A 24,916-nucleotide genomic window follows, 5' to 3' on the forward strand; every position below is an offset into this window, starting at 1 on the left:
CGTGGCTCCGACAACCGTCAACCTTCTGGCCGCACAGCTCCACGCCAGATATAAGGCCTAATGACTACCATGAAACCAGAACTCACGTGGTGGACACCGTCACCGCAGAGTAGGGGAGCACTGTCTGGGAGGTAATCGATCGATTCTCTCACCTTCAACGATTACTTCGTGTTACAGCTTGGATATTACGAGTAATCTCCATCTTCCGAGGTAACATGAAGCACGTAGACCCCATCCTGAAGACCGAAGAAGTGGCTTCAGCACGAGACTGGTGGGTCAAACACACTCAATCACTATCGTTCGGTGAGGATCTGATTCGACTTCGGCGCTACGGAGAGGTCACACGCTCAAGCAATATAAAGGCACTTACACCATTTCCCGACGACAACGGGATCTTGCGGGTTGGAGGACGACTCAAGAATGCCTTGCTTGATCCTGACGTCACTCATCCTATCATTCTTCCACCAGATGCAGCACTCACGCGACTGGTTGTGGACGAGTTCCATCGGCGCACATTTCACGGTGGTGTTCAACACACTCTGGCGACATTCCGGCGACAATACTGGATCCTGCGAGGCTGCAGTGTTGTTAAATCGCACATTCTTCGCTGCGTGCGTTGCGCGCGACAACGCGCTCGAACCGCGCAGCAACTCATGGACCAGCAATTTCAAAATATTGGCGTTCATTATGCGGGACCGTTCGTAGTAAAGACGTGGCGCGAACGAGCCGCTAAAACGTATAAAGCGCTTCTCGTCGTGTTCGTCTGCTTCTCAACGTTGACCGTCCATCTCGAACTCGCAACTGAGTATTCGACAGTCGGTTTCATCACGGCGTATCGTCGGTTCATCGGTCGTAGGGGCGCGAGCGTTACTATTACGAGCGACGACGGAAGAAATTTCATCGGCGCCGATGCGGAGCTCAAGCGCATGTTTGCTGCGGCCTCGCGCGACCTTTCTATTGTACGCGATAAGCTCGCCCTTCTCGGGAATCAGTGGCGCTTCTAGCCACCAGGTGCCCCACACCTCGGCGGAAAGTGAGAAGCGGCGGTTAAATTAACGAAATATCATTTGCGTCGCATGCTGGGAAGCGTTATTCTCACGTATGAGGTGTTCTCAACTCTATTCGCGGAAATTGAAGGTGTTCTCAATTCCAGGCCGCTCTGTTTACTGTAGGATGATCCTGAGGGCATTGACGCTTTAACTCCAGGACACTTTCTCGTTGGTGGACCTATCACTGTTTTTCCTGAACCATCACTTCTCGGGGAAACTCCTTCTCGTCTCACTCGGTGGCAACTCGTCCGACAGCTGACAGAGCGGTTCTGGCAGCGCTGGTCGTCGGAATGCCTCCAACGCATGCGAGGCATCTCCAAATGGCAGTTCAAGACGGAATCACTCAAAATCGGAACTTGCGTGCTTGTCGCGGACGAGCGTTATCCACCGACAAAGTGGCCTCTAGCGCGCATTACCGAACTGCACTCGGGTACGGGCGGGCTTGTGCGCGTTGCGACGGTTCGGACCGCAACAACGTCTTTGCGTCGTCCGGTCACGAAACTGTGCGTGCTCCCGGTCGACAGCACTCCGGATTAAAATTGCTATGACGATTATGGCAAGGCGGGCGGAAATGTTCGAAATTGTAATAACGTTCAGTTTTAAATTTGATAATGTATACGTCCGATTGCTGGCACACGACCTGTCTTTCGTCCTCGTTCTGTCTCCGTCTCTATGTCTCTCCGTCTCTCCCTGTGTCGATCTTTGTACCTCGAATCCCCGCTCCTCTGATTTCTGTTATATTAGTCTCTGTCCTACCTCTATCCCGCTCTCTCTCTCTCTCCTCTCGGTCTCATCACCTGTCTATTGTCTTGTCTCTAGTCAGTCGTTAATTCGCAACCGGCAATCTTGAATCACGGAAATATAGTTTAACGGATTTCTCACTCAAATCGATCTCAGTTTATTTCACCTAAATTTAGTATATTCTCAAACATAAAGTTTCCTTAAAAAATGTCCAGATTTATATCGTATTTGGTATCATCGGAAAACACCAGGAATGCATCGGTATCAATCATTTTCATGAAGATCTAATGAGAAATACAGAATTTTGTATTTCCATTAGTACGTGACTTACACCCATTTCCTATTTTCGCTTTTATAATTGTGTTGCCCTCTAATTGTCTTGTACCTTTCCGCGCCAGTTTGTCCGCGCGGATTTAGCTGCAGGTACAGGTAAAACGGCCTTTCGTCCCTACGGCGTAGGACCTATGCGGATATATGCTACTACCAATAAAATATAAAACGTTTCGTACCAACTAGAGTCCCCAAAAATTAATCATACTGATCGGTCAGAATACATCGCCAGGGTTGCGGTTTATAACCTTATTGCCTCGCGAGTCAGAGAACCGATAGAGCAATATACGGATTAACGCAGGCCGAGAAAGACTAAAATTCTTAAAGAACGTACCACGTTCTGGATTGCCCTTAGAATTTTCGTTTCGCACTGAGCCCGTTTTTGTCACGATGCACAGTGGCCCCCAACACCAAGAAATGTAGGAAAAATTCAACACGCCATTTGTTCCTATCAAAATGCCGAATCATATTTTTTAATATTTTTGTACACCCTGTAACAGGAACAGGACTGTACAATTTATTACGACAGGCAATGTTTGAGGTCTAGCCTGGCCGTCTGCGTTGCAGATGTTTACAACTCGGTTAGGCCCGAATTTCCGTCGATGTTAGATGGGACTTGACCTTGAGTGTTGCCAAATGCATGTTTGGGGAAAGTCTTGTTGTCTTCGCCCGCGACGTTTTCCCACCGTGGTCTGGCTTTCGTCCACTGTTTTCAGACGGGCAATAGCAATCGGGTAAAGAGCATTTAAGAAAATTGTTTGTAATAGATTCTAATAATAAGACACAAGCCAAAATTTTAAACAAAATTTTCTTAATTTTGTTGCGCAATTCTTCAGTATACACATATGTATAAAATTATGCAAAAAGAAGATATTGCAGCAATAGTAGATACTAGGAACTTGGAATTTTCTTTTTAACGTGTGTAGCGCTGATATCAAATTTTCAATTTTGGGCATAACTTTTAATGGGGGGATATGTTCTGTATTAAGGTGCGTATCGACTTTGCGAGGATTCCTCGCGAGGCACGCCTCGCGGAGTGAATAGCCTGGAAACTGCATACCTCGATCATGATTGCTTTGCGAACAGCCTCGCGCGGCCAGACTTCAGCCGCGCACCGTTCAGGGTCCCACTTGGATTCGAGCACTTGAAAGGGTCTACATATGTAGAAGTAGAGTAAAATACAACCTGCTGTAACATCGAAGGCTCGAAGCTATTATAAAATCAAACGACAATCCAACAAATTATTAAAACATTCAATATTTGACACGTATCGGCAGCATCCATATTTGGGGGTGAAAAACACGTTTGCCCCAATATCTCTGAAAATATGCACCATGGCGAATAATCTGTTAGGCGAAACTGATGTATTTTTTATAACGAATTCAGCCACGGAATCAAATTCGTAATACGTCACTTTGTTTAAACAATATATTAAAAAGTAGTAATTTTTTATTCCTTCTTCTTATAAATTTTTAATCCATTTTGGCGTAAATTTGTTAACGTAAACTGCAGATCAAACTGTGAATTTCGACTTTTTAGTAAAAACTAAATACACTATATAGAACTCTCTACACGCAGGAAACGGGAACCTGAGGTATTAAATTTTGGTACATTTCGGGGCTAATGGATCCAGTTGTTTCCGAAAAACTAGCCAAGTTGATCGGCCAAAGCGCCTCATCAGAGTCACGGTTTATGTACGGTACTTGTGCGTCCGAAGTCATCGTATGTCCTTACTACCCACCGACAGAGCAATATACGGATTAAATAGCTCAGAATAAAAATAACACCAAGAATGACGTATTTTGAAACATAATTAAGGACATTACATGAAACTTTTATGTATTTGCATAATTTCATGCTAAGTTCTTTAAACCGCGGTTGTCACACCTCCTTCTTCAAACGTAGTTTTCACACTGGGTCAATTTGACCCAACCTCAAATTTCGACGGCTTTCAAACACGCACTGACGCTTCCACACAGTCGTGATGTATCTGTACTTGTAGATGATACATGAAAATACTACTATATAGCGCCAGTAGTATAATTCTCAATGATGCCTCAAAGATATTTGATCGCAAATTCGAAATCCGGGTCAGTCTGACAACCGAGGGTTAAAAATAGTACTATTTACATGACATTTGGTTATAATTTTAATCGAGAGAACGCCAGAAATCCGTTGGTCACCTCTATATAAGGTTGGAAAGTCTGGGTTAGGTGCGAAAATTGGTGAAAATCTTCCTTGTATATTAAGAAAAAACTTTATCGCTGCAATTTACAAAATTGCCTGGATAGTTTTTAACGGCGAACGTTGAAAAACATGGGTTATGTCCAGTATTTCTTTTTAATTAAATATTATTACATTTGTTAACATAAGGGTTTTGTTCATACATTTTACGGTTTCGCTAGAGTTTTCTGAAGTTATATTTTCAGTCTCATAACGATCCCTTAATATTTACTTATGTTATCGCAATATATGTTTAAATAAATAATGATTTTGGACGATGAAAAATTTTTTGTTTATAATTTTTAGCTAGAATAGTAATGATTCGATAAACAAACTGTAAATTGAAAAAAAATGTGTGTCGTGATGATTTTTACAACACTATATTTTTTAAAATACAGTTTAACATTTAATATTTCAATATTTCATAGCGTTTAGACAATAATTTTTCCCAATTTCGAGTGATAGTCCCCTTATTGCATCCGAGCCCTCAATTGCGGCAGTATATTATTTAATTTATTTGGATTATTGTAAGCCTCGAATTCTCGAATTCTAGTATTACTTTCGTTAGAAACAGTAATGCTATTGTTTGAAAGTGAGAATGAGATTCGAGGTGAGGATGCCGATTAGGTTATGTTCGACACTGATGTACTACAACACAGTGTAACGAGTAATATCAGTGGGACGCGAATCTTCCCCCCACCACGCGCGTCTGGCGCGGCCCGTCGCTACCGAACGCCGCCGCGAGGCGGCTGCGCGCCGAGCCGCGCTCTCGCTGGCAAGCTCGCCGACCTCTAGACGCAGGTCTATATCCGCCGTGAATCTTAGGGTCAGACATAGTCTGTCCCGGAGAACATCCTATAACCTCCGTTTCTCCCGCGGGTTTTACCCACTGGGCGAGCGGACTCAAGGTTTCCCGATCAGGGCCATTGGTGGAGATAACAACCAGGGCACCAGAACCAGTGATGCCAGAACGGTGGGTTTTGTCCCACGGCCGCTACCACCACTCCACGACCAAGCGTACCCCCTCCTAGCGTCCGTACCGCACCACACAAGCATACCCGTCCCTCCATCCGTGTGCCGTACGCGCCGCCTGGCCACCGCTCTCCGGCGAGAATTCATTTCATCGAGGTTTGAACCTCAATGCAAATTATTTTCTAACTTCTCTTTCTATATTCTCAGTAGAATAAAAACTTGAAAACTGTTAATTTACAAAGAATTTTCGCAGCAGGCTAATGTACGGTGTTAGTCTTCTGCCTTTTGTATACATAAACAGAAATAATTTCTTGAAATGCTACTTACAAAATAAGCGCCGTTCTAGGATGGACTCCTTAAAATTCACGTCACAATGAGCAGTTACAGAATCGGGGATTTCCGTTTCAGGTAAGCGAGCCGCTCGCTCCGCTTTTACGGTAAGTAGCATTTCAAGGAATTATTTCTGATTATGTATACAAAAGGCAGAAGACCAACACCGTACATTAGCCTGCTGCGAAAATTCTTTGTAAATTAACAGTTTTCAAGTTTTTATTCTACTGTGAATATAGAGAGAAGTTAGAAAATAATTTGCATTGAGGTTCAAACCTCGATGAAATGAATTCTCGGCGGAGAGCGCCGGCCAGGCAGCGCGTACGGCACACTGACAGAAGGTAGGGTACTTACCCTTGGAGTGGTGCGATACAAGCCAAAAGAGGATCGCACTTTAGCAGCAAATCAAGCTTCGAAAATGCTTAGTAAATTAATAGTTTTTAAGCCTTTAGTCTGCTGAGAATATAGAAAGAGAAATTAGTGAATAATTAAAAAAAAAAAGTAATATCCGCACCGGGATTTGAAGTCTTGATTTTTCGCTTGCGCGCCAAGCGCTTCGATGTCGGGAAAACGAATTCTCGCCGGAGAGCGGTGGCCAGGCAGCGCGTACGGCACACGGATGGAGGGACGGGTATGCTTGTGTGGTGCGGTACGGACGCTAGGAGGGGGTACGCTTGGTCGTGGAGTGGTGGTAGCGGCCGTGGGACAAAACCCACCGTTCTGGCATCACTGACCAGAACGACCAACGTCCCCCCAGTCCTACACCTACCGCCGAAACGCACCGTATCACGCGCCCGCGACGCGCTGCTCCGGCCGTTTAGTTAACCTCTTCGGTACGAGGTTACAACAGTTGTGAGATAAAATTTGATTGCGCCTTTATTATAAAAGCACTCGTTGGTTGTGTATGAGGTGTCTAATGAGCACTGTGCTTTCAATGTGAATGTACAGAAAACCCCGGTGAGAAGAGAAATTGTGAGAACGCCGCCACGTGTCCACGCACGCACCACGATTCTACCGTCGACCACGCAAGTAGTAAGACAAGGGGGATTCTAATTCAAATTTGAGTTTCAAGGTCATGATCATGACCTTGAAACTCAAATTTGAAAATTTGTTTATTGTCGGCGGGCTGGCGGCGGATGACGTCATAGAGATGGCGGAGTGGTAGGGGGTATCATCGAGGAGGAGGAGGAGGAGGAGGAGGAACCGCGGGGTGACGGTGCGGGGGTATCATCGAGGAGGAGGAGGAGGAGGAGGAACCGCGGGGTGACGGTGCGCTACTCTGGAGCGTGGTACAGATTGTCGGTAAGGAAGGTGCTACTCTGGAGCGTGGTACAACAGACTGTCGGTAAGGAAGGAAATATTAATTTTATGATATTAATATAAATGAAAAAACTTCTCGGGGCGACGGGGCTCGAACCCAAGACCTCCGCGGTACGAGTCAGCCGCCTAACCAACTCCCCCAAACGCCGTCTCTGACATTAGTCTTTTCCGAATGGTACATATAGCGAAACCAACGGAGCGTCACATATGTGACACGCACACACACACACACACACACACACACACACACACACACACACACACACACACACACACACGCACGCACGCACGCACGCACGCACGCACGCACGCGCACACACACACACACACACACACACACACACACACACACACACACACACACACAACGTCGACGTATAATAATTTATTTTTATGAGAAATTTTATCAGAAATTGTTTCGAACGATGTCGGGAAAGATCGGCGTTTCTCGACACCGCGTCTTCGAGGGAAAGAGACGGAGCATTACTTTAAAGTTAAAATTCTAGGAGGGAAAGAGACACCACTACATAGGGGATAGAATCGCATGCATTCTAAAGCTAACAGTATTTCAAAGCGTTCCGATTTAACGTCGCTGCGTATCGCGCGATCTCGCGTAATTCGACTCCTCTGGAGCAGCCGTGCAGGGTGATGTCACTTGGCGGCGCGAAGAATGAAATGTAACACAGAAACGCGGAATCTTAAAATTAGATGACGGGGAGAATGATGGATGAATGAAATGGTACAAATCATAAAAGAATATAATTTAACATTTTTTACTACGAGCATCATGCACAATATGATTGATTGCACATGCTAACAATTCACAATCAATCAATCAATGCTGTTCGAAGTGTTCGCTTTCAGAAATTAATTTTACATAATCTGTTGGCGCGGTAGCGCTACGTAGAACGTCTACGAAAGTGGCATATTTACTGCTTACAGAGTACATATTTTCAGTTAGCCACGTATACATATGTTCAATGCAATGATTGTACGCGAATAATTTACACATCGTGGCTTCAGTCATATATATGACAACGCGATTATCGGTGATTTTAATAAGTTGATCATCATGCATACGCGTGAACTCTAGTCGTAAATGATCAATTATAATGTGAGTTTGGGGCGATGTTGCGTTGCTGCGTAATCGTAGGAGTATGTCCACCTCGTTTTGTAGCAGGAGCTTCCACGTAGACATTGAAAAGCTTAACTCGCTGCCTTTATTGTCGGCTATGGCGATCTCAACGTGACACAAATCCATACCAATGCGAATTCCTATAGTTAGACGTTTATAAGCTGTTGCAGTCAGTGGATAATCACGCCTCAGGATCCGTACGATTGATGGTTTCGATGTTTTCATCGTTTTTAGCGATACGGATCCAGAACTGTAAGAAACAAGTACATGAAATTGATACTTCGGTCGTTTTGCGTTTACAGTGAATGAAGTAAATGAAAAGTGTATAGTAACGTGTACATACCTCATATTGGATTGTTGATGATGATGTAGTTGTTGCTGCTGTTGTTCACATTTATTTGGAAACCCACCATCGTTGCCGGCTGCGCAGGATGAATCGTTTAAGCTGTGTTTGTACATTTTGATGTGCACTATATTTTTTACGGAGTACCGTCTGTTCCGTCAAAGTCACTGAGGCTACTGAGCGATTGATGGAATAGCGTCCAAGAGCTCGGCTTAAATAGAGGTGCAATTGCCTCCCCCACCACAGCATTTTATTTTAAAGCTACCAATTTTTCCATAATGTTTTCCAATCTTAACATCGCAGCATATCGCGCGATTGTATGTAATTTGAGCCCCACCTTCAAGGATAAAAGTCTCGACACGTGTTGAATGTAATATAATATCTGTGAAAGCGCCGAATCTTAGAATTATGCGGCGTCAGCAGAAACTGTGTCGGATGATTTTGCGCGCTAATTCGTCATACGCGCGAATCATAGAAAGAATTATGCTGTATCGGTAGAAACTGCACAGAACCATGCTGGGACGGATCGTCGTTTTTGCACGCGGTGCATTCGAGGGAGGGGGTACGCCAAAAGAGTTAGGCAGAGATACTAAACCATGGTATCAGTCTTAAAAAGCGCACTCTAAACTGCACAAAGCCTCAAATCGTTGCAACGTGTTGCGAGGAAAAGACATATTTCATTTACAACCATGGGAGAATTCGCGCAAGTAGAACGCCAATTGTTGGATCAATCTGCGCGATTGATTTCACAGGAAGAATACCTCGCGTGGGAAGAACGGTGCAACGAGTGCATCGAATCGTTGGAAGAACACAGCCGAGTGAAACGCCCGCGATTATCGATCGGTGTTCAGCAATCGCTGGTTGCTCGAATCGCTCATCTCGAAGGACTAAAATATTCGTTGCGCGGACGTTTCGTGCATGAAGGTGCTGGACATTCGAGCACAGGACTTTTGTGGCGTGAAATAGGCACTGCGTTCGATACCCGCGTATTAACTGGTGCAGTGTTAAATTCGAACTATATCGAGCCGCGCAACTTCCTCGAGGATGCGGGGACCATTGTGCTGGAGTATGTACGAGGCGCCTTGAGGAAACATCAGAACCTCAAAGTGAACACTGTGTTCAACGGCGAATTTGTGGCGGGGGACAAACATGCTTGCAAAAGCATCAATACCCGGAACTGCGAACTCTTCGGTACATGTGATCTACAGGAGTGGTACCAACGATGCGTTATCGAACCCACCCTGGCATCGTTGGAAGAGTTTCAGGAACGCGATAGTGGATGGGCATTGATGAGGATTCTCAACCTAACCGTCAACGTTAATAAGTACAATCCGCTGCGCGCAGGGTGCCACTTCAAGTTGCCACGGGAAATATTGATGAAGAAAGCGACAATTAGCGTGCGATCCGAGGATAACGCCTGCTTCGCGCGGGCAGTGGTCGCAGCTCTCCATCCCGCCGAAAGAAACCCTCATCCACCAAGTTCATATCCACATTATACATTGGTGCTAAATCTCCAAGACATTGAGTTTCCAATGTCCCTAGAGCAGCTTGGGAAGTTTGAGCGGCAGAACGGCATCTCCGTCAACGTGTACACCTTCGGGATGGAGAAAGGATCGACGGTCTTTCCGCTGCGTCTCACCAGCCAAAAGAGGGATCGACACGCCAATCTGCTCTACACGCCGAATCATGAGCACGGCGATGTAGGGCACTTTGTGCTGATCAAGGACTTATCCCGACTGGTGAGCATGCAGTTGAGCAGGCACAGAGAAAAAAAATTCATCTGCGATCGGTATGTACATAAACTTATGAAACGTTGAAAAATATCGTTGAAAAAAATTAAATAAAAAAATTTTTGATTTTTTGCAGATGCATGCACTACTTTGGATCTGCCGAGAAGTTGGAGGCCCATTCGCTGGACTGCGGGCAAATGAATGATTGCGCCATCCTGTTGCCCAGCGTAGGAAACAATCTGTTCAAATTCAGCAACCACTGTATGAAGGAGCGGCTCCCCTTCGTGGTGTACGCCGATCTTGAGTGCATCATTGAAAAAACAGAGGACAATCACCGAATGGGTGAAATGGATAGTATATTGCGCGCGTATCAACACCATAAAGTGCACAGCATTGCATATTATATGCATTGCTCGTACGATACATCACTGTCGACGTATCGATGTCGCCGCGACGCGGATTGTGTTTCATGGTTCGTCAACGAACTGGAAAATTTTGCAAACTTCGCCAAACCCATTCTGACCAACAATGTTCCTGTTAGAAAGCTTAGCAGAGGAGCGGCACAAGAAACGGTTTGGGTTAAGACGGCACTGCGAATATCCTAGTCTATTATTTTAGCACGAGAGTTTTATAAAAACGTTCACGAATATATTTATACAATTATGTACACGGTTTCAATAAACTACACACTATATACAATAAAATATAGCAATGGTTGAATTTAGATGGGTTGCAGCAAATAGGAGCTCAAGCAAGTAAGCAACACAGCTAGTTACAAGCAAAACGTATCTTAATTAAGCAAAGGTGCGAAAAGCAAAAAGAGTGCGTAGCGTATGAACTAAAGCAGAGCGACTAACGGAGCGCGATCCAGGAAACCGGCGTCGATTTCCTGGAAGGAATAGCCTTCCCCTTCCATCGATCGCGATTCGAGGGAAGGGGCAGTGATCGCTGCTCCACATGAGTCAGTGGGCCGAGCCACTGATCGCCTAATTACTATCGGTTCGGGGAGATGGCGCGAGCAGGCAGGATTTCTTGTACATTTTCTCCCCGGCATTCAGCGAACGATGAATAAATTCCCGAACAATCGATGGCCTGGTCGATTAGGTGTGGTCAGATCGAGAGACGGTGGCGCCACTGAACTCAGGTGGAGGTGCCTGGCAACGCAGATGGAGGCTGAGAAGCGATCAAGATTGTATTGGTTCCGGGACCTGTGCAGATGGGAGAAATACCAATTTTTGAATGGGTCGTACAAATTCGGAACGCGTAGTTTTAACAGTGACGACGCGTGTTAATCCATCCGCGCCCGTGTGGAGTTTAGTGACCCGAGCAAGTGGCCACTGGGCAGGTGAAGTTAGCTCATTTTTGACGAGGCACAGATCACCGATTTGAGGCTGTGGATGCTGTTGGGCCCATTTGTTGCGTGCCTGAAGAGACTGTAAGTATTCCCTGGACCAACGTCGCCAGAACTGCAACCGCATTTGTTGTAGTAGGTGCCACCTTGAAAGCCGATTCGATGGGACGTTATCGACGTCTGGATCGGGCAGACTGAGCAGTGCCTCGCCGATCAAAAAATGCCCTGGTGTCAGCGTGCGCAAGTCTCCAGGATCGTCGGACATAGCTTGCAGTGGTCTAGAGTTCAGACAGGCCTCAATTTGATGAAGCAGTGTCGAAAGTTCTTCATAGGTGAGGTGTTGTTCTCCGATGACCCTCCGTAGGTGGTATTTGGTGGATTTGACGGCCGCTTCCCATAGCCCTCCGAAATGCGGGGCAGCCGGGGGGTTAAACCTCCACTCAATACCATCCTTCAGTAGAGTCGAACTGATGAGGTCGTGTCCGTTGTCGAGGTGGACCAACATGTCACGAAGCTCTCGGGCGGCCCCTATGAAATTGGTCCCTCGGTCACTCTGAATCACGGCGCAGAGTCCTCGACGGGACGTGAATCGCCGCAAGGCAGCGAGAAAGGCCTCTGTGCTACAATCAGAAACGAGCTCTAAATGAACCGCGCAAGTACTAAGGCATACGAACAACGCCACGTAGCCCTTATATGTGCGTTGACCTCTGCCTCGACACATCAGCAGAGTTAAAGGTCCAGCGTAGTCCAACCCCACGTGCAGAAAGGGGCGAGCTGGTGTCACCCGAGTAGCCGGCAAATCACCCATCAGTTGGTTCCCTGTTGCAGCTCGCCAACGTAGGCAGGTGGGGCAGCGATGGAGAAGGGCCTTGACGCGCTGTCGCCCCTGAGGAATCCAATATCTCTGGCGTAGCGTGGCCAATGTGAGCTGTGTCCCACCGTGCAGTGTTCGACGGTGAGCCTCGGCCACCAGCAGTTCAGTCAACCGATTGTCGCGTGGTAGCAGCACCTGGTGTTGGGCGTCCTGTGCCAGGCTAGAATGGCGCAGACGCCCTCCGACACGGAGAAGGCCTTGCTCGTCCAAGTACGGGTTCATTCGTAGGAGCCGGCTTCGGTTAGGTAGTGGACGGCCTGCCTCTAGCTGCTGTATTTCAGGTGTGAAGTCCTGCAGTTGAATGATACGTAGCCACCGTATCCGGGCGGCTTCTATTTCGGCTGGGGTCAGACGGCATCCTCTCGTACCGGTTGGTTTCCGTGACAGCCACCGCAAGCACCAGGCAGTGACTCTAAATAATAAGTGAACGGATGAGAATCTTAACAACAAGTTTTCCCCCGGTGCAGGTTCACCCGACGTTGCGGTGGTGTGGGTGCGGGCCTCCAGGTCCGTCATGAGCAGTGGAGACGGTTGCACGTTGCACCAGCTCCCCGGCGTGGTCAGCCAGGCAGGTCCCGTCCACCACAGAGCGAATCCAGGTAGCTGGCTGGGAGATAGACCTCGGGAGGCGCAGTCAGCAGGGTTGTCCTGACTGGGAACGTGGCTCCAGTGTGCGTCAGGCAGCGTGCGTTGAATTTCAGACACCCTATTAGCCACGTAAGTCTTCCAGCGGGAAGGGTGTCCTTGTATCCAGGCTAGTGTGATGGTGGAGTCGCTCCATAAATGAATGGGTTTTCCGCTCAAGCCCAAACTCTCATAAGTGATAGACACTAGCCTGGTCAGCAGGACGGCAGCGCAGAGTTCTAACCGTGGCAGCGAGACTCGTTTCAAAGGTGCCACCTTGGTTTTGGCAGTGATTAAGTGGGTGTCGGCTATGTCTTCGCGGTTAACGACTCGGAGGTACACCACTGCTGCGTAGGCTCGCTCCGAAGCGTCTGCGAAGCCATGGATCTCCAGTAGCTGAGGTGATTGCTGTACTCCAAGCCAGCGTGGGACGGCGATACGGTTGAGGTCAGGCAGCTCTTCGATGAACTGCCTCCAGGAGTCGGCATCAGTAATCGGCAAGGGTGAGTCCCAGTCTAATTGTAGTAGCCAGAGAGACTGCATGAATATTTTGGCGTTAATAGTAACCGGAGAAACTAATCCCAGCGGGTCAAATATCCTAGCAATTGAAGATAGGACAGAGCGTCGAGTGACACGGATGTCAGTTGCTGTAGGAGGTACTTGGACCCTGAAGCAGTCGTCAGTCAAGCTCCAGTGGACTCCCAATGCTGTGTGTATTTCGCCGTTCTGCCATTTGCACTCCGGAATGGTGTCACCGGTAGGTAATTTGTCCATCAGAGTGGGCTCATTGGAGGCCCATTTCCGTAGATTGAATCCGCCCGCCTTACAGAGTTGGCATAGTTCGAGCTGTAGCTCAAGGGCTTCCTGTGTCGAGTCGGCACCGGTCACGACATCGTCCATATAAACGTCGCGTTGCAGGATGGCCGCTGCTCGAGGATAACGTGACTGCTCGTCTGCTGCGAGTTGGCGTAGCGTGCGGATGGCAAGATAGGGGGCGCAGGCTAGACCATAAGTGACTGTGTTGAGCTCGTAGTCCTTTATGGCACTGTCTTCGAGATCCCTCCATAGGATTTTTTGGTAGCCGCGATCGTCAGGATGGAGTAAGATCTGACGATACATTTTCTCTATGTCGGCAGTGAGACAGACACGGAAGAGACGCCAGCGGAGTAATAGTTGGTGGAGACTCGGCAGCAGGTTCGGCCCCACCATCAGCGCGTCGTTCAATGATTGCCCCGACGTCGTTACGTGCGACCCGTTGAATACCACTCGCAGCTTGGTGGTGGTGCTGCTCTCCTTCAGGACTCCGTGATGAGGTAGGTAGTAGGAGGGTTCTGAGATAGGATCACGCACTTGAGACATGTGAGTAAGTTGGTTATACTCACGCATGAAGTCCTGGTAGGCCTGAGCGAATGCTGGTTCCTTGATGAATTTGGTTTCCATCTTCTGTAACATACGTAGGGCTCCGTGACGTGACTCGCCGAGTTCCCACAGGTCGCGAAGTGGCAGTCGGACCATGTAGCGGCCCGAGGGCAACCGCTGGTGGGTCGACCGGAAGTGGTCTTCGCAGGCTTGCTCTTCAGTGGTATAAGTGTTTGATACCACGATTTCTTCTTGTTCCCAGAAACGACGCACCAGGGGGAGGAGTTCCTCGGCAGTGGTGCATGGAAGGGACGAGTACTCGCGGCTGTCAGCTAACTCACGCCCCGTTTCTGACGTCACTGGTCCGGACACAATCCAACCCAGTGTGGTGTTCTGAGCTATGGGCTCTCCGGTACGACCCTTGACCATACCGTGAAGCAGTACGAGGGCAAGGGCATCGGCACCCAACAGCATTTCAATCGGCCCTTCGGATTCAAAACTGGGGTCAGCTAAAGTAAGCTCACCCAGATGAGACCACTTGGTTGTTCGGCCGTCTAGTCGTGGCTGATAAGAGGTTATCTTTGGCAAGACCAAGGCGGCTATCACGTGTCGCGTCGTAGAATTAAAGTGAGCGGTGAATTCCAGCTGTACTTTGCCACGGATTCGTTCAGGGGAATGGTTACCGACACCGACAAGACGTATGTTAGCTGGCCTCCGTGGAAGGCGCAGCTGCTGAGCCAGTGCCTCGGTGAGCAGTGACACTTCGCTACCTTGGTCAATGAGGGCACGCACGATTCTGGAGCCTCCGTCGGGTTGCAGCACTCTCAAGCGAGCCGTGGCCAGCAGCACGGCAGACAAGGAGTTCGCCGAGCAGCAAGAGGTATTAGTGGTAGCCTCTATGACTTCACTGGAGTTCGTGCTGTCTTCGTGTATGGTAGTGTGGTGCTTCCCGTTGCACAGCTGGCACCGTTTCTCCGAACCGCAGTCCTTCACTTGATGACGTCCGAGGCAATTATAGCACAATTTAGCCGTCAGTAACGCTTCACGACGTTCACGCACCGTCTTCGATTTATAAAGGTCACAGAAGAGTACGAAGTGATTGGCTCCACATAACCCGCACGAATCTTGGGAGCGGTTGGTCTTGGTGACCTGCAACACCTTGGCTGACCTCTGGCTCCCGGCAGCTTTAGTCGTGCGTCCTTCAGCTTGGCATTTGGCTTTGCCTCCCTCCAGCGCTCCGACGGTGGTGATGCGATTTTTAATAAACGCCTTGAGTTCAGCGAAAGTCGGCGGAGTAGCCTGGGCGCCGAGCTGGGTTTCCCATTCTCTTCGCGACTGCTGGTCCAGCTTCTCTACCAACAAGTAGACCAGCCAGTCTCCTGAGCAATCAAACGGACGTTCCATCGCAGCAAGGGCCTCCACGCAGTCGCAAAAGGTGAAATAAAAAGTCTTGAACTCCGTGGCCGACTCACGAGTGAGCGGCTGCAATCCAAATAATGTTTCCATTTGTGCTTGTACCAGCAGTCTTTCGTTCTCGTAGTGATCCTGTAACAGATCCCAAGCGCGGGCGAAGGTCGCAGCTCTCACAGGGAGATGTCTAAGGGCCAGGAGAGCGTCGCCCTTGATGCAACCCCGAAGGTAGTGTAGACGTTCTACGTCCGAAAGACTTCCGTCGCGGATAACGAGGGATCGGAAGAGATCCCGAAACCCTGGCCAAGATCCGTAACTCCCATCAAACTCTGGTAGAGGCAGTCGAGGTAAGGAGGCTTTGGAATGTACGGCCGCGGACGAACCGTTGCTAGACATTCCCGACTCGTTATGATCCGCGGCAAATGACTGTTGCCTGTCGACGAACAGGGCTTCCTGGACAAGAAACAGCTCCTCAGTCACATCGTAGCGGTCTTCTCGAAAGTAAGGTGCCTCTCTTTTCTCTGGTGCAGGCAGTGCAAGTAGTTGATCATGTTGCTGGTCAAATTTCTCCCAGTTTCTCCGTAGCATCCCCAAACGCGATTCAACGGCTCCCGGAGTGATTCTAGCCGCGCCTAGCTTCTTTAAGTTTTCGTAGGCACGCGCGATTTTGCCCGAAAGCTCGTTTTGACTCTCGATTATTTGCTCCATTGTTCTTAGGATTTGAAAGGCTACCGGGATTCGGCCGTTAAGGTCACGCTGACTCTTTGTATTATGTCGCACTGTTTTGCAGGTTGGAGGTCACGCGCGACGGTTGGGCCGCACTTCCGAACGTTCGCGAACTGTTTCACAGGCACCGTCTCCGGCTCGAAGGACCAAAAATGTTAGAAAGCTTAGCAGAGGAGCGGCACAAGAAACGGTTTGGGTTAAGACGGCACTGCGAATATCCTAGTCTATTATTTTAGCACGAGAGTTTTATAAAAACGTTCACGAATATATTTATACAATTATGTACACGGTTTCAATAAACTACACACTATATACAATAAAATATAGCAATGGTTGAATTTAGATGGGTTGCAGCAAATAGGAGCTCAAGCAAGTAAGCAACACAGCTAGTTACAAGCAAAACGTATCTTAATTAAGCAAAGGTGCGAAAAGCAAAAAGAGTGCGTAGCGTATGAACTAAAGCAGAGCGACTAACGGAGCGCGATCCAGGAAACCGGCGTCGATTTCCTGGAAGGAATAGCCTTCCCCTTCCATCGATCGCGATTCGAGGGAAGGGGCAGTGATCGCTGCTCCACATGAGTCAGTGGGCCGAGCCACTGATCGCCTAATTACTATCGGTTCGGGGAGATGGCGCGAGCAGGCAGGATTTCTTGTACAGTTCCCATGCTTGATTTAACTCCCGAACAATGGGCGACATTTCGCGATGCAACACACTGTCATATTTGCGAAGAACCATTCAAGGCTGAAGATGTACGAGTTCGCGATCATTGCCATCTATCCGGACGCTTTAGAGGCCCAGCACATTCGGAGTGCAATTTAAATTATAAAAATGCGTTTTACATCCCCATAGTTTTCCATAATTTATCCGGCTACGATTCGCATTTCATTATCGAGGAAATAGCTACCGCTTTCGAAGGCAGCATTGACGTATTACCCATAACGAAAGAAAAGTACATTTCATTCACAAAAAATGTTGAAGATACGGCTGACTCAGACTCGCGAAAATGTATTAAATTGCGATTCATCGATTCGTACAAATTTCTCAATACCAGTCTCGACAAATTAGCATCTTTTCTTAGCGCGGATAAATTAAAAATTTTACGATCCGAATTTGAAACATTATCCATCGAAGATTTCAATTTATTGACGCGAAAGGGTGTATTTCCATACGAATACCTTGATTGCGCGAACAAGCTGCAGGATCCATGCTTACCACCGCGCGAGTCATTCTACAGTTCGTTAACGGGTGAGACTGTATCCAAGAGCGATTACGCGCACGCCGAGATTGTCTGGCAGCGTTTCAGGATTAGAACTTTGGGCGAATACAGCGACTTGTATTTGAAAACAGATGTCTTGTTATTGGCAGATATTTTTGAAAGTTTTCGCGAAAGTTGTATCAAGAGTTACGGATTAGATTCAGCGCATTATTATACTTTACCTGGCTTTACGTGGGATGCCATGCTAAAACATACCAAAATTACATTCGAATTGCTCACAGACATTGATATGGTCATGTTTATCGAACGCGGTATACGTGGCGGTTTAAGCCAATGTTCCGGAAGATACGCACACGCCAATTACAAGTACATGTCATCTTACAACCCATCGGAACAGTCATCGTACTTGATGTACTTTGACGTGAACAACTTGTACGGATGGGCAATGTGCCAGCCCCTACCATACGCCAAATTTCAATGGGTCGAAGATGTCGCAAATTTTGACGTGTCTTCGATCGCTGTCGATTCGCCCACGGGATACATTCTCGAGATAGATCTGGAATACCCGCAACGTCTGCACGGTGCTCATGCTTACTTGCCGTTCTGCCCGACGCGTGCCAAACCACCTGGCAGCAGACAGGACAAGTTACTCGCGACGGTATACGATAAGCAGCGTTACGTTATCCATTATCGCAACCTGCAGCAGTGCACGAGTCACGGTCTTCGTATTACAAAGATACACCGCGCGCTTCAATTCGCTCAATCTCCCTGGCTCCGCGATTACATCGAACTCAATACACGGTTTAGAACATGCGCGACAAACGACTTTGAAAAAAAATTTGTACAAATTGATGAACAACGCAGTATTCGGTAAAACTATGGAAAATGTGCGAAATCAGGTGGACGTAAAACTTTTAACACATTGGGAAGGGCGATATAGTGCGGAGGCAATGATCGCGAAACCGAATTTCCACAGCAGAAGTGTTTTTTCGGAAAATTTAATAGCTGTTGAATTGCGAAAACTCGAGGTGAAATTCAACAAACCGATATATGTGGGTATGTGCATTCTAGACATATCAAAAATTTGTTTGTACGAATTTCATCACGAGTACATGTCTCCACTATATGGTCAAAAATGTAAAATTCTATACACAGACACTGATAGCTTCATCTATCACATTCGATGCGATGATATCTACGAGTCCGTGAAACGCAATATCGATAGATTCGACACAAGCGATTATCCTACTGACAATACATATAATATGCCGCGCTTAAATAAGAAGGTTCCGGGGCTGATGAAGGACGAAAATAATGGGATGATAATGACCGAATTCGTAGGTCTTAGAGCGAAAATGTATGCACTTCGCGTAGACGGTAAAAAAGATACGAAAAAAGCGAAAGGCGTCAAGACCAACGTCATAGCCAGAACGATAACTTTCGACGACTACGCGCAGTGTTTGCAAAAGGAGATCGAAATGGTTCGCAGGCAATCATGCATACGGTCTAAATTGCATAAAGTGTACACCATTTCAGAATCCAAAATCGCTCTAAGTCCATACGACGACAAGCGGTATATCGTACCCGATTCTACCGACACTCTGCCCTGGGGACATTATAAAATTCCGTTGTAAAATTCCATTATAAAAATATTATAAAAAAAGAAATTTGAACTTGTATGTATAACATTGTATTTATTGAACCATGTATTATTATTATTATTATTTTACAATACATTATTTTTATTTATCCAAGAATTGTGTGATTTATCAAACCCCAACCACTTGACGTATACCTTATCCCCCTTTCTACGCAGCACTTTTTCCACTAGATACACATCAGGATCGGCGACGCGTTGCAGCTCGTGTTCATAGAATCCTCCGGCAACGGGTTTTCCACAGGAATCGACGAGCAGATACGTCGCGGGATTAGTTGTCTGTACTTTGGCTATCTCGAACACCTCCGTTGTCCAATTCGGCGTATAGCCTTTATCGAAGATGGTTTTAAATTTGCTCACGCGCACAAACTCGCCCAACTCGAATCTCGCTGGAGCAGCGATCTTTAGGTTGCTGTATACTGTGGCTAGCAGCTTGTCGGCGATCGCAGGGGTAACATCGCAAGGACGCATTCCGATGGTTCTATGTTTTCGCGCGTTATACTCTGCAAGTAGACGCGGTAGCGAATCGGTCCATCTATAGGTTCCATTGAGCGTAAACAGTTTCCACATATTGTTCTTCAAAGTTCGATTGAAACGTTCTACGACGGAGGCCTTCATCACCGAATACGTTGAATAATGATTAATGTCATGCTCCTTCAAGAGTTTCTGCACATCGGTGTTGTAAAATTCTTTTCCTTGATCGGTTTGCAAATTTTTCGGATATCGATCTCTAAATATCTTTGCAAACGCTTTAGTCACCTCAGCGCCACTTTTAGTCTTGAGCGGCAACGCCCATGCATACTTGCTCAACACATCGATGACGGTGAGTATGTAGTGGTGACCCTGGTTGAATCGCGAGTATGGACGCATTTCTACAATGTCAGCTTGCCACAGATCGTCGCACAGTGGGACGGATCGACGTTTAGGTAGGCATTCAGTTCATTTCTTACATATTTCATCATGTAATGATTATAATCTAAGATTACAGGTAATATATTGTATAATAAACACAATAATCATTTTTTTTCTCGTCGCTCTTTTTAATAATGGGACTTCAAGAGTCCCGTCATGTTGATTTCCATATATATACATCCATATATATGGATCGGGACTTATTAATAAATTATTTAGAACATCTTGATTTGTCATTTTTCGGCTGCTCTTTTTGCGTATAATGCGCAGTAGTTTTTAAAATCATTATTTTGGGCGTTCTGGGCTTACTCAGTTAAATATTCTAAAAAAAATTTTAGATTTCCATTTTTAGAAAATGATCAGCTTTTACACATTGGAATAGTTTTAGTTAGTCTTTTTCTTGTAATGAAAAATATAAACACTTATATTCTATTGCCAAATTAAGATTTTTTGTTACCATTTTCGTATTTTTCTAAATTAAAAGAATTGTTCGTATTTGTCCGTAAATTCAAGCACACCTCATAATTCCGGATAGATTCAATTTCACAAAATTCAATTATTCATATCCGACCGCATCCGACCCTTTGAAAAATTGATATTTTTTTGCGCAAACGCAGCTGCAAGTCAGGAGAAATATACTATTTTGCTCCAATTTTTTATTTGCAATAATAATTGTGCAAATTGAATGTTTTTAACTTTAAATTACACTAATTGAGTAATGTTCAAATATAATAATAATGAGTAATATATGTTGGTAGTGAAGCACGCAGAGGTGTGCAACGCGCAAAAGTAGGAATGAAACGCTAGATAAATAAGAATGAATCATGTATGTAATCAGAGAGTGATTGGAATCGAATTTTGGGGAAACAAATAAAAAGGAAGCAAGCAAGTTCTAATAAAGATTTTTTTGTGAAAATAGACACATTCATCTGGATTAGCCAGGCATAATAAGCTGATGTACATTTCGTGACCCCAGAGTTTACCGCTGGAAAATTTTTAGGCGATAGACAAACACACAAATATATAAACTTTCTGCTTTATAGTATAAGATAATCTAAGATTACAGATAATATATTGTACAATATATACAAAAATCATTTAAATCTCTAATCAGAAACTTAAATAAAATACAGAACTTGATTAAGTATCTGAATCATCAAGCAAAGCTAATGTTTCTGCCCACATTTGTTTTCTCCGCTCTGTTCTTATCAATGGAAGTCTTGATGTTGATATATATGGATCGGAGCTTATTAGTAAATTGTTTAAAACATCCTGGTTTGTTAATTTTCGGCTGCTTTTTCTTGCGTGTAATTCGCGGTAGTGCCTAAAATCTTTATTTCGGGCTTCCTGGGCTTCCTCTGTTAATTGCCCGATTGGTAAAATGGCATGTGCGATAATGGCTTGGCCATGAATTAATATTTTATGTACAGTTGGAGGCATGTAATACCATCCATACAATTCAACGTACTGTCTTGCCAAGTTCATTGCAAACTCACCAAATTTTTGTTTATTAATTTCTAAACCAGAAGCTATGGCTTGGAGAAGAATTGAAAACTTTTTAATGAGGTCCTCATTCAAACCAGTAATTTGGGCGGTTATTTCAGGATTTTCAAAAAATCTCCTAGCAGTATTACCATCATTAGATGTTCCGTATCCCTGTTTAACCATATCTACAATAAGGCCAAGCCTGTTTCTGAATTCTTTTTGAATTTCGTCTTTTTTCTCTTTCATTAATATTTTTCTTTGGGGTGTCGAAGCACTCCACGTTTTGAAATCTAATCGGTAGGCAATGTGCAAGAGGCATTCCATACATCGAATCCATGCATGAAGTGAACTCATCCCGAAGTTTAACAAATCCTCTTTAATAGGCTTACAAACCACTTTCTCAAGACAATTCATTTCTGTCGGCTTAGCTTCACAAATGTAACACCTCATCGACGATGTTGCAGAGATTGTTGAGCATACCTTGCCGTCTACCATTGTCATAATAAGATGGTGTTTCACTCCGATCGCATTATTTAAATTTGTAATTTGCAGGAGACCAATTTCTTTTTGAATTTCTTGAACTATATTAGAAATGACTTCTGCAGATTCTTTTATAAATTGGAAAAATATTGGTCGACAGAAACGGGTAGAAGATGGTGTATTGTTTTGCCATAATACATCTCCATTTTCATCATTTACCAATTTCAGTGGTACAATACTCGCTATAAATACACTAGAGTCGTCAAAATCTTGTCCAGAAATAATTTTTTGTTTGTATTGGGACTGCCCAGATGCCCCATCACAGCCCCATTTAGTAATTAATACTAATTGCTTATTACTTAGTTCCAAAGTTGGGGTTTGTTCTTGCAAAACCTTCAAAATTCGTGAAGATGTATGATCAAGTAATGCCTGTATATTTATTTTTGCCATTTGTTCGTCAACTGATATAAAATTTATAGGAGGGTAACAATCTTCTTTTGCTTGCTTAATTTTATAATAGGACGGATAAATATTCGTTCCTTCTTTAAGGCCAGTTTCTCTTAACAAATTATATTGCCTTTTGGACAAATTTGTCGTTATGAATAGGGAAAGACCTTTTTCTTTTGAAATTTCACGCGACTTTATGTTTTTATTTTTATTTATATTTTTACAAAAATCTTCGACATCTTTTATTCTGTCGGGGTTTTCTAATAAAAAATCAAGAATCTTACAAATACTCGCCTTTCCTTCTGCTCTCAATTTCATTTCAGTTGCAAAAGTCAATTCTTCAACAGTATATTCATTTCTTAAGGATTCAGTTCTCCTTTTCTTTGTTCGCACAGAACATCCTTTGAACATTTTGTTGACTAATGTTCGTGATTCGTCATTAGAACATAATGGATTATTATTATTGCTACACGCAAAACTTGGCCAATTGTACTCACGGTCCAACCAGTCTTTGTTTTTCTCGAAAAAACGTTTTTTATTGTAGCTTGATTCCATCCAACGCTTTTTAGATTTAACGCAAAACAGTCGAAGTAGGTGTTGCAAGTCTCTTAATTGATTTTCATTCAACGGAGGACAACAACGTAAACAACTTTCCACTAACAAAGTATGGTCTATCACTATTTTTTCATCTCTTTTAAATAGAAGAAAAATATCTCTATTGGTTTTAAATGTATCCATTGATATGAAATATATCTGACGTGTCACACAGCTATAACTTGGTAACAATGCAACGTGATAGATGCAAAGGATTTCAACTAATGGCTGACAAACGATAGTCAGTTGTTAAATTCAGGAGCGGATTGTCATGGGTCAGTACTAGAACTTGCTTGCTTCCTTTTTATTTGTTTCCCCAAAATTCGATTCCAATCACTCTCTGATTACATACATGATTCATTCTTATTTATCTAGCGTTTCATTCCTACTTTTGCGCGTTGCACACCTCTGCGTGCTTCACTACCAACATATATTACTCATTATTATTATATTTGAACATTACTCAATTAGTGTAATTTAAAGTTAAAAACATTCAATTTGCACAATTATTATTGCAAATAAAAAATTGGAGCAAAATAGTATATTTCTCCTGACTTGCAGCTGCGTTTGCGCAAAAAAATATCAATTTTTCAAAGGGTCGGATGCGGTCGGATATGAATAATTGAATTTTGTGAAATTGAATCTATCCGGAATTATGAGGTGTGCTAGAATTTACGGACAAATACGAACAATTCTTTTAATTTAGAAAAATACGAAAATGGTAACAAAAAATCTTAATTTGGCAATAGAATATAAGTGTTTATATTTTTCATTACAAGAAAAAGACTAACTAAAACTATTCCAATGTGTAAAAGCTGATCATTTTCTAAAAATGGAAATCTAAAATTTTTTTTAGAATATTTAACTGAGTAAGCCCAGAACGCCCAAAATAATGATTTTAAAAACTACTGCGCATTATACGCAAAAAGAGCAGCCGAAAAATGACAAATCAAGATGTTCTAAATAATTTATTAATAAGTCCCGATCCATATATATGGATGTATATATATGGAAATCAACATGACGGGACTCTTGAAGTCCCATTATTAAAAAGAGCGACGAGAAAAAAAATGATTATTGTGTTTATTATACAATATATTACCTGTAATCTTAGATTATAATCATTACATGATGAAATATGTAAGAAATGAACTGAATGCCTACCTAAACGTCGATCCGTCCCACTGTGCGTCGTATCCACGCACTATGACGCGCCTCCGAGGAAAATGTCTTCGAGCTGGAGCGTGCAATTCCTCCACAAGTTGTAGCTTCTTGTGGCCATAGTTTTCTTCACTCATGGATTTCTTAAATGGCTGCATGTTTGATCGCAGATGTATCTTTGCCACGAATGATGCGATAATTATCGTGTACGTGCATTATGTGCTCTCCACCGCCCCAAGGAAATTCTGGACAAGTTCAACCGTCTCGCATGATTCTCCTTCGCATTGTTGCTGCGGGATAAGATTCAATGCTTGCGATATCTTTTGAACGCTGTTTTGCAACGTCAGCATATCTCTCTGAAACGCGACCAGCTTCATCTCTAATTCTTCCTGCTGCTCTCTCAAAAGTTTAATGCTCTTTTTCACATATAGTTTATTAACGGCATC

The 24,916-nt window shown here is 44.7% G+C and overlaps 2 protein-coding genes and 1 long non-coding RNA gene across 4 annotated transcripts in view; 1 reads left to right on the plus strand and 2 right to left on the minus strand.

The window, feature by feature from the left end:
- LOC143374872 (uncharacterized) overlaps positions 1-24,916 on the minus strand; it is a 617,708-nt gene that overhangs the window by 451,787 nt on the left and 141,005 nt on the right. The window lies entirely within an intron of this gene.
- LOC143366511 (uncharacterized) lies at positions 10,538-16,574 on the plus strand. The gene is made up of 6 exons (XM_076807645.1): positions 10,538-13,115; positions 13,313-13,525; positions 14,159-14,381; positions 14,644-14,895; positions 14,956-15,816; positions 15,922-16,574. Exons 2-3 carry the CDS (start codon positions 13,486-13,488, stop codon positions 14,329-14,331), a joined length of 213 nt encoding a protein of 70 aa, XP_076663760.1. The 5' UTR covers positions 10,538-13,115; positions 13,313-13,485; the 3' UTR covers positions 14,332-14,381; positions 14,644-14,895; positions 14,956-15,816; positions 15,922-16,574.
- On the minus strand, positions 21,444-23,162 carry LOC143370380 (uncharacterized). Its single transcript, XM_076815425.1, has one exon. It carries the CDS (start codon positions 23,124-23,126, stop codon positions 21,444-21,446), a length of 1,683 nt encoding a protein of 560 aa, XP_076671540.1. The 5' UTR covers positions 23,127-23,162.

This window comes from Andrena cerasifolii, chromosome 1 (assembly GCF_050908995.1).
Source record: "Andrena cerasifolii isolate SP2316 chromosome 1, iyAndCera1_principal, whole genome shotgun sequence".
Classification (NCBI taxonomy): domain Eukaryota; kingdom Metazoa; phylum Arthropoda; class Insecta; order Hymenoptera; family Andrenidae; genus Andrena; species Andrena cerasifolii.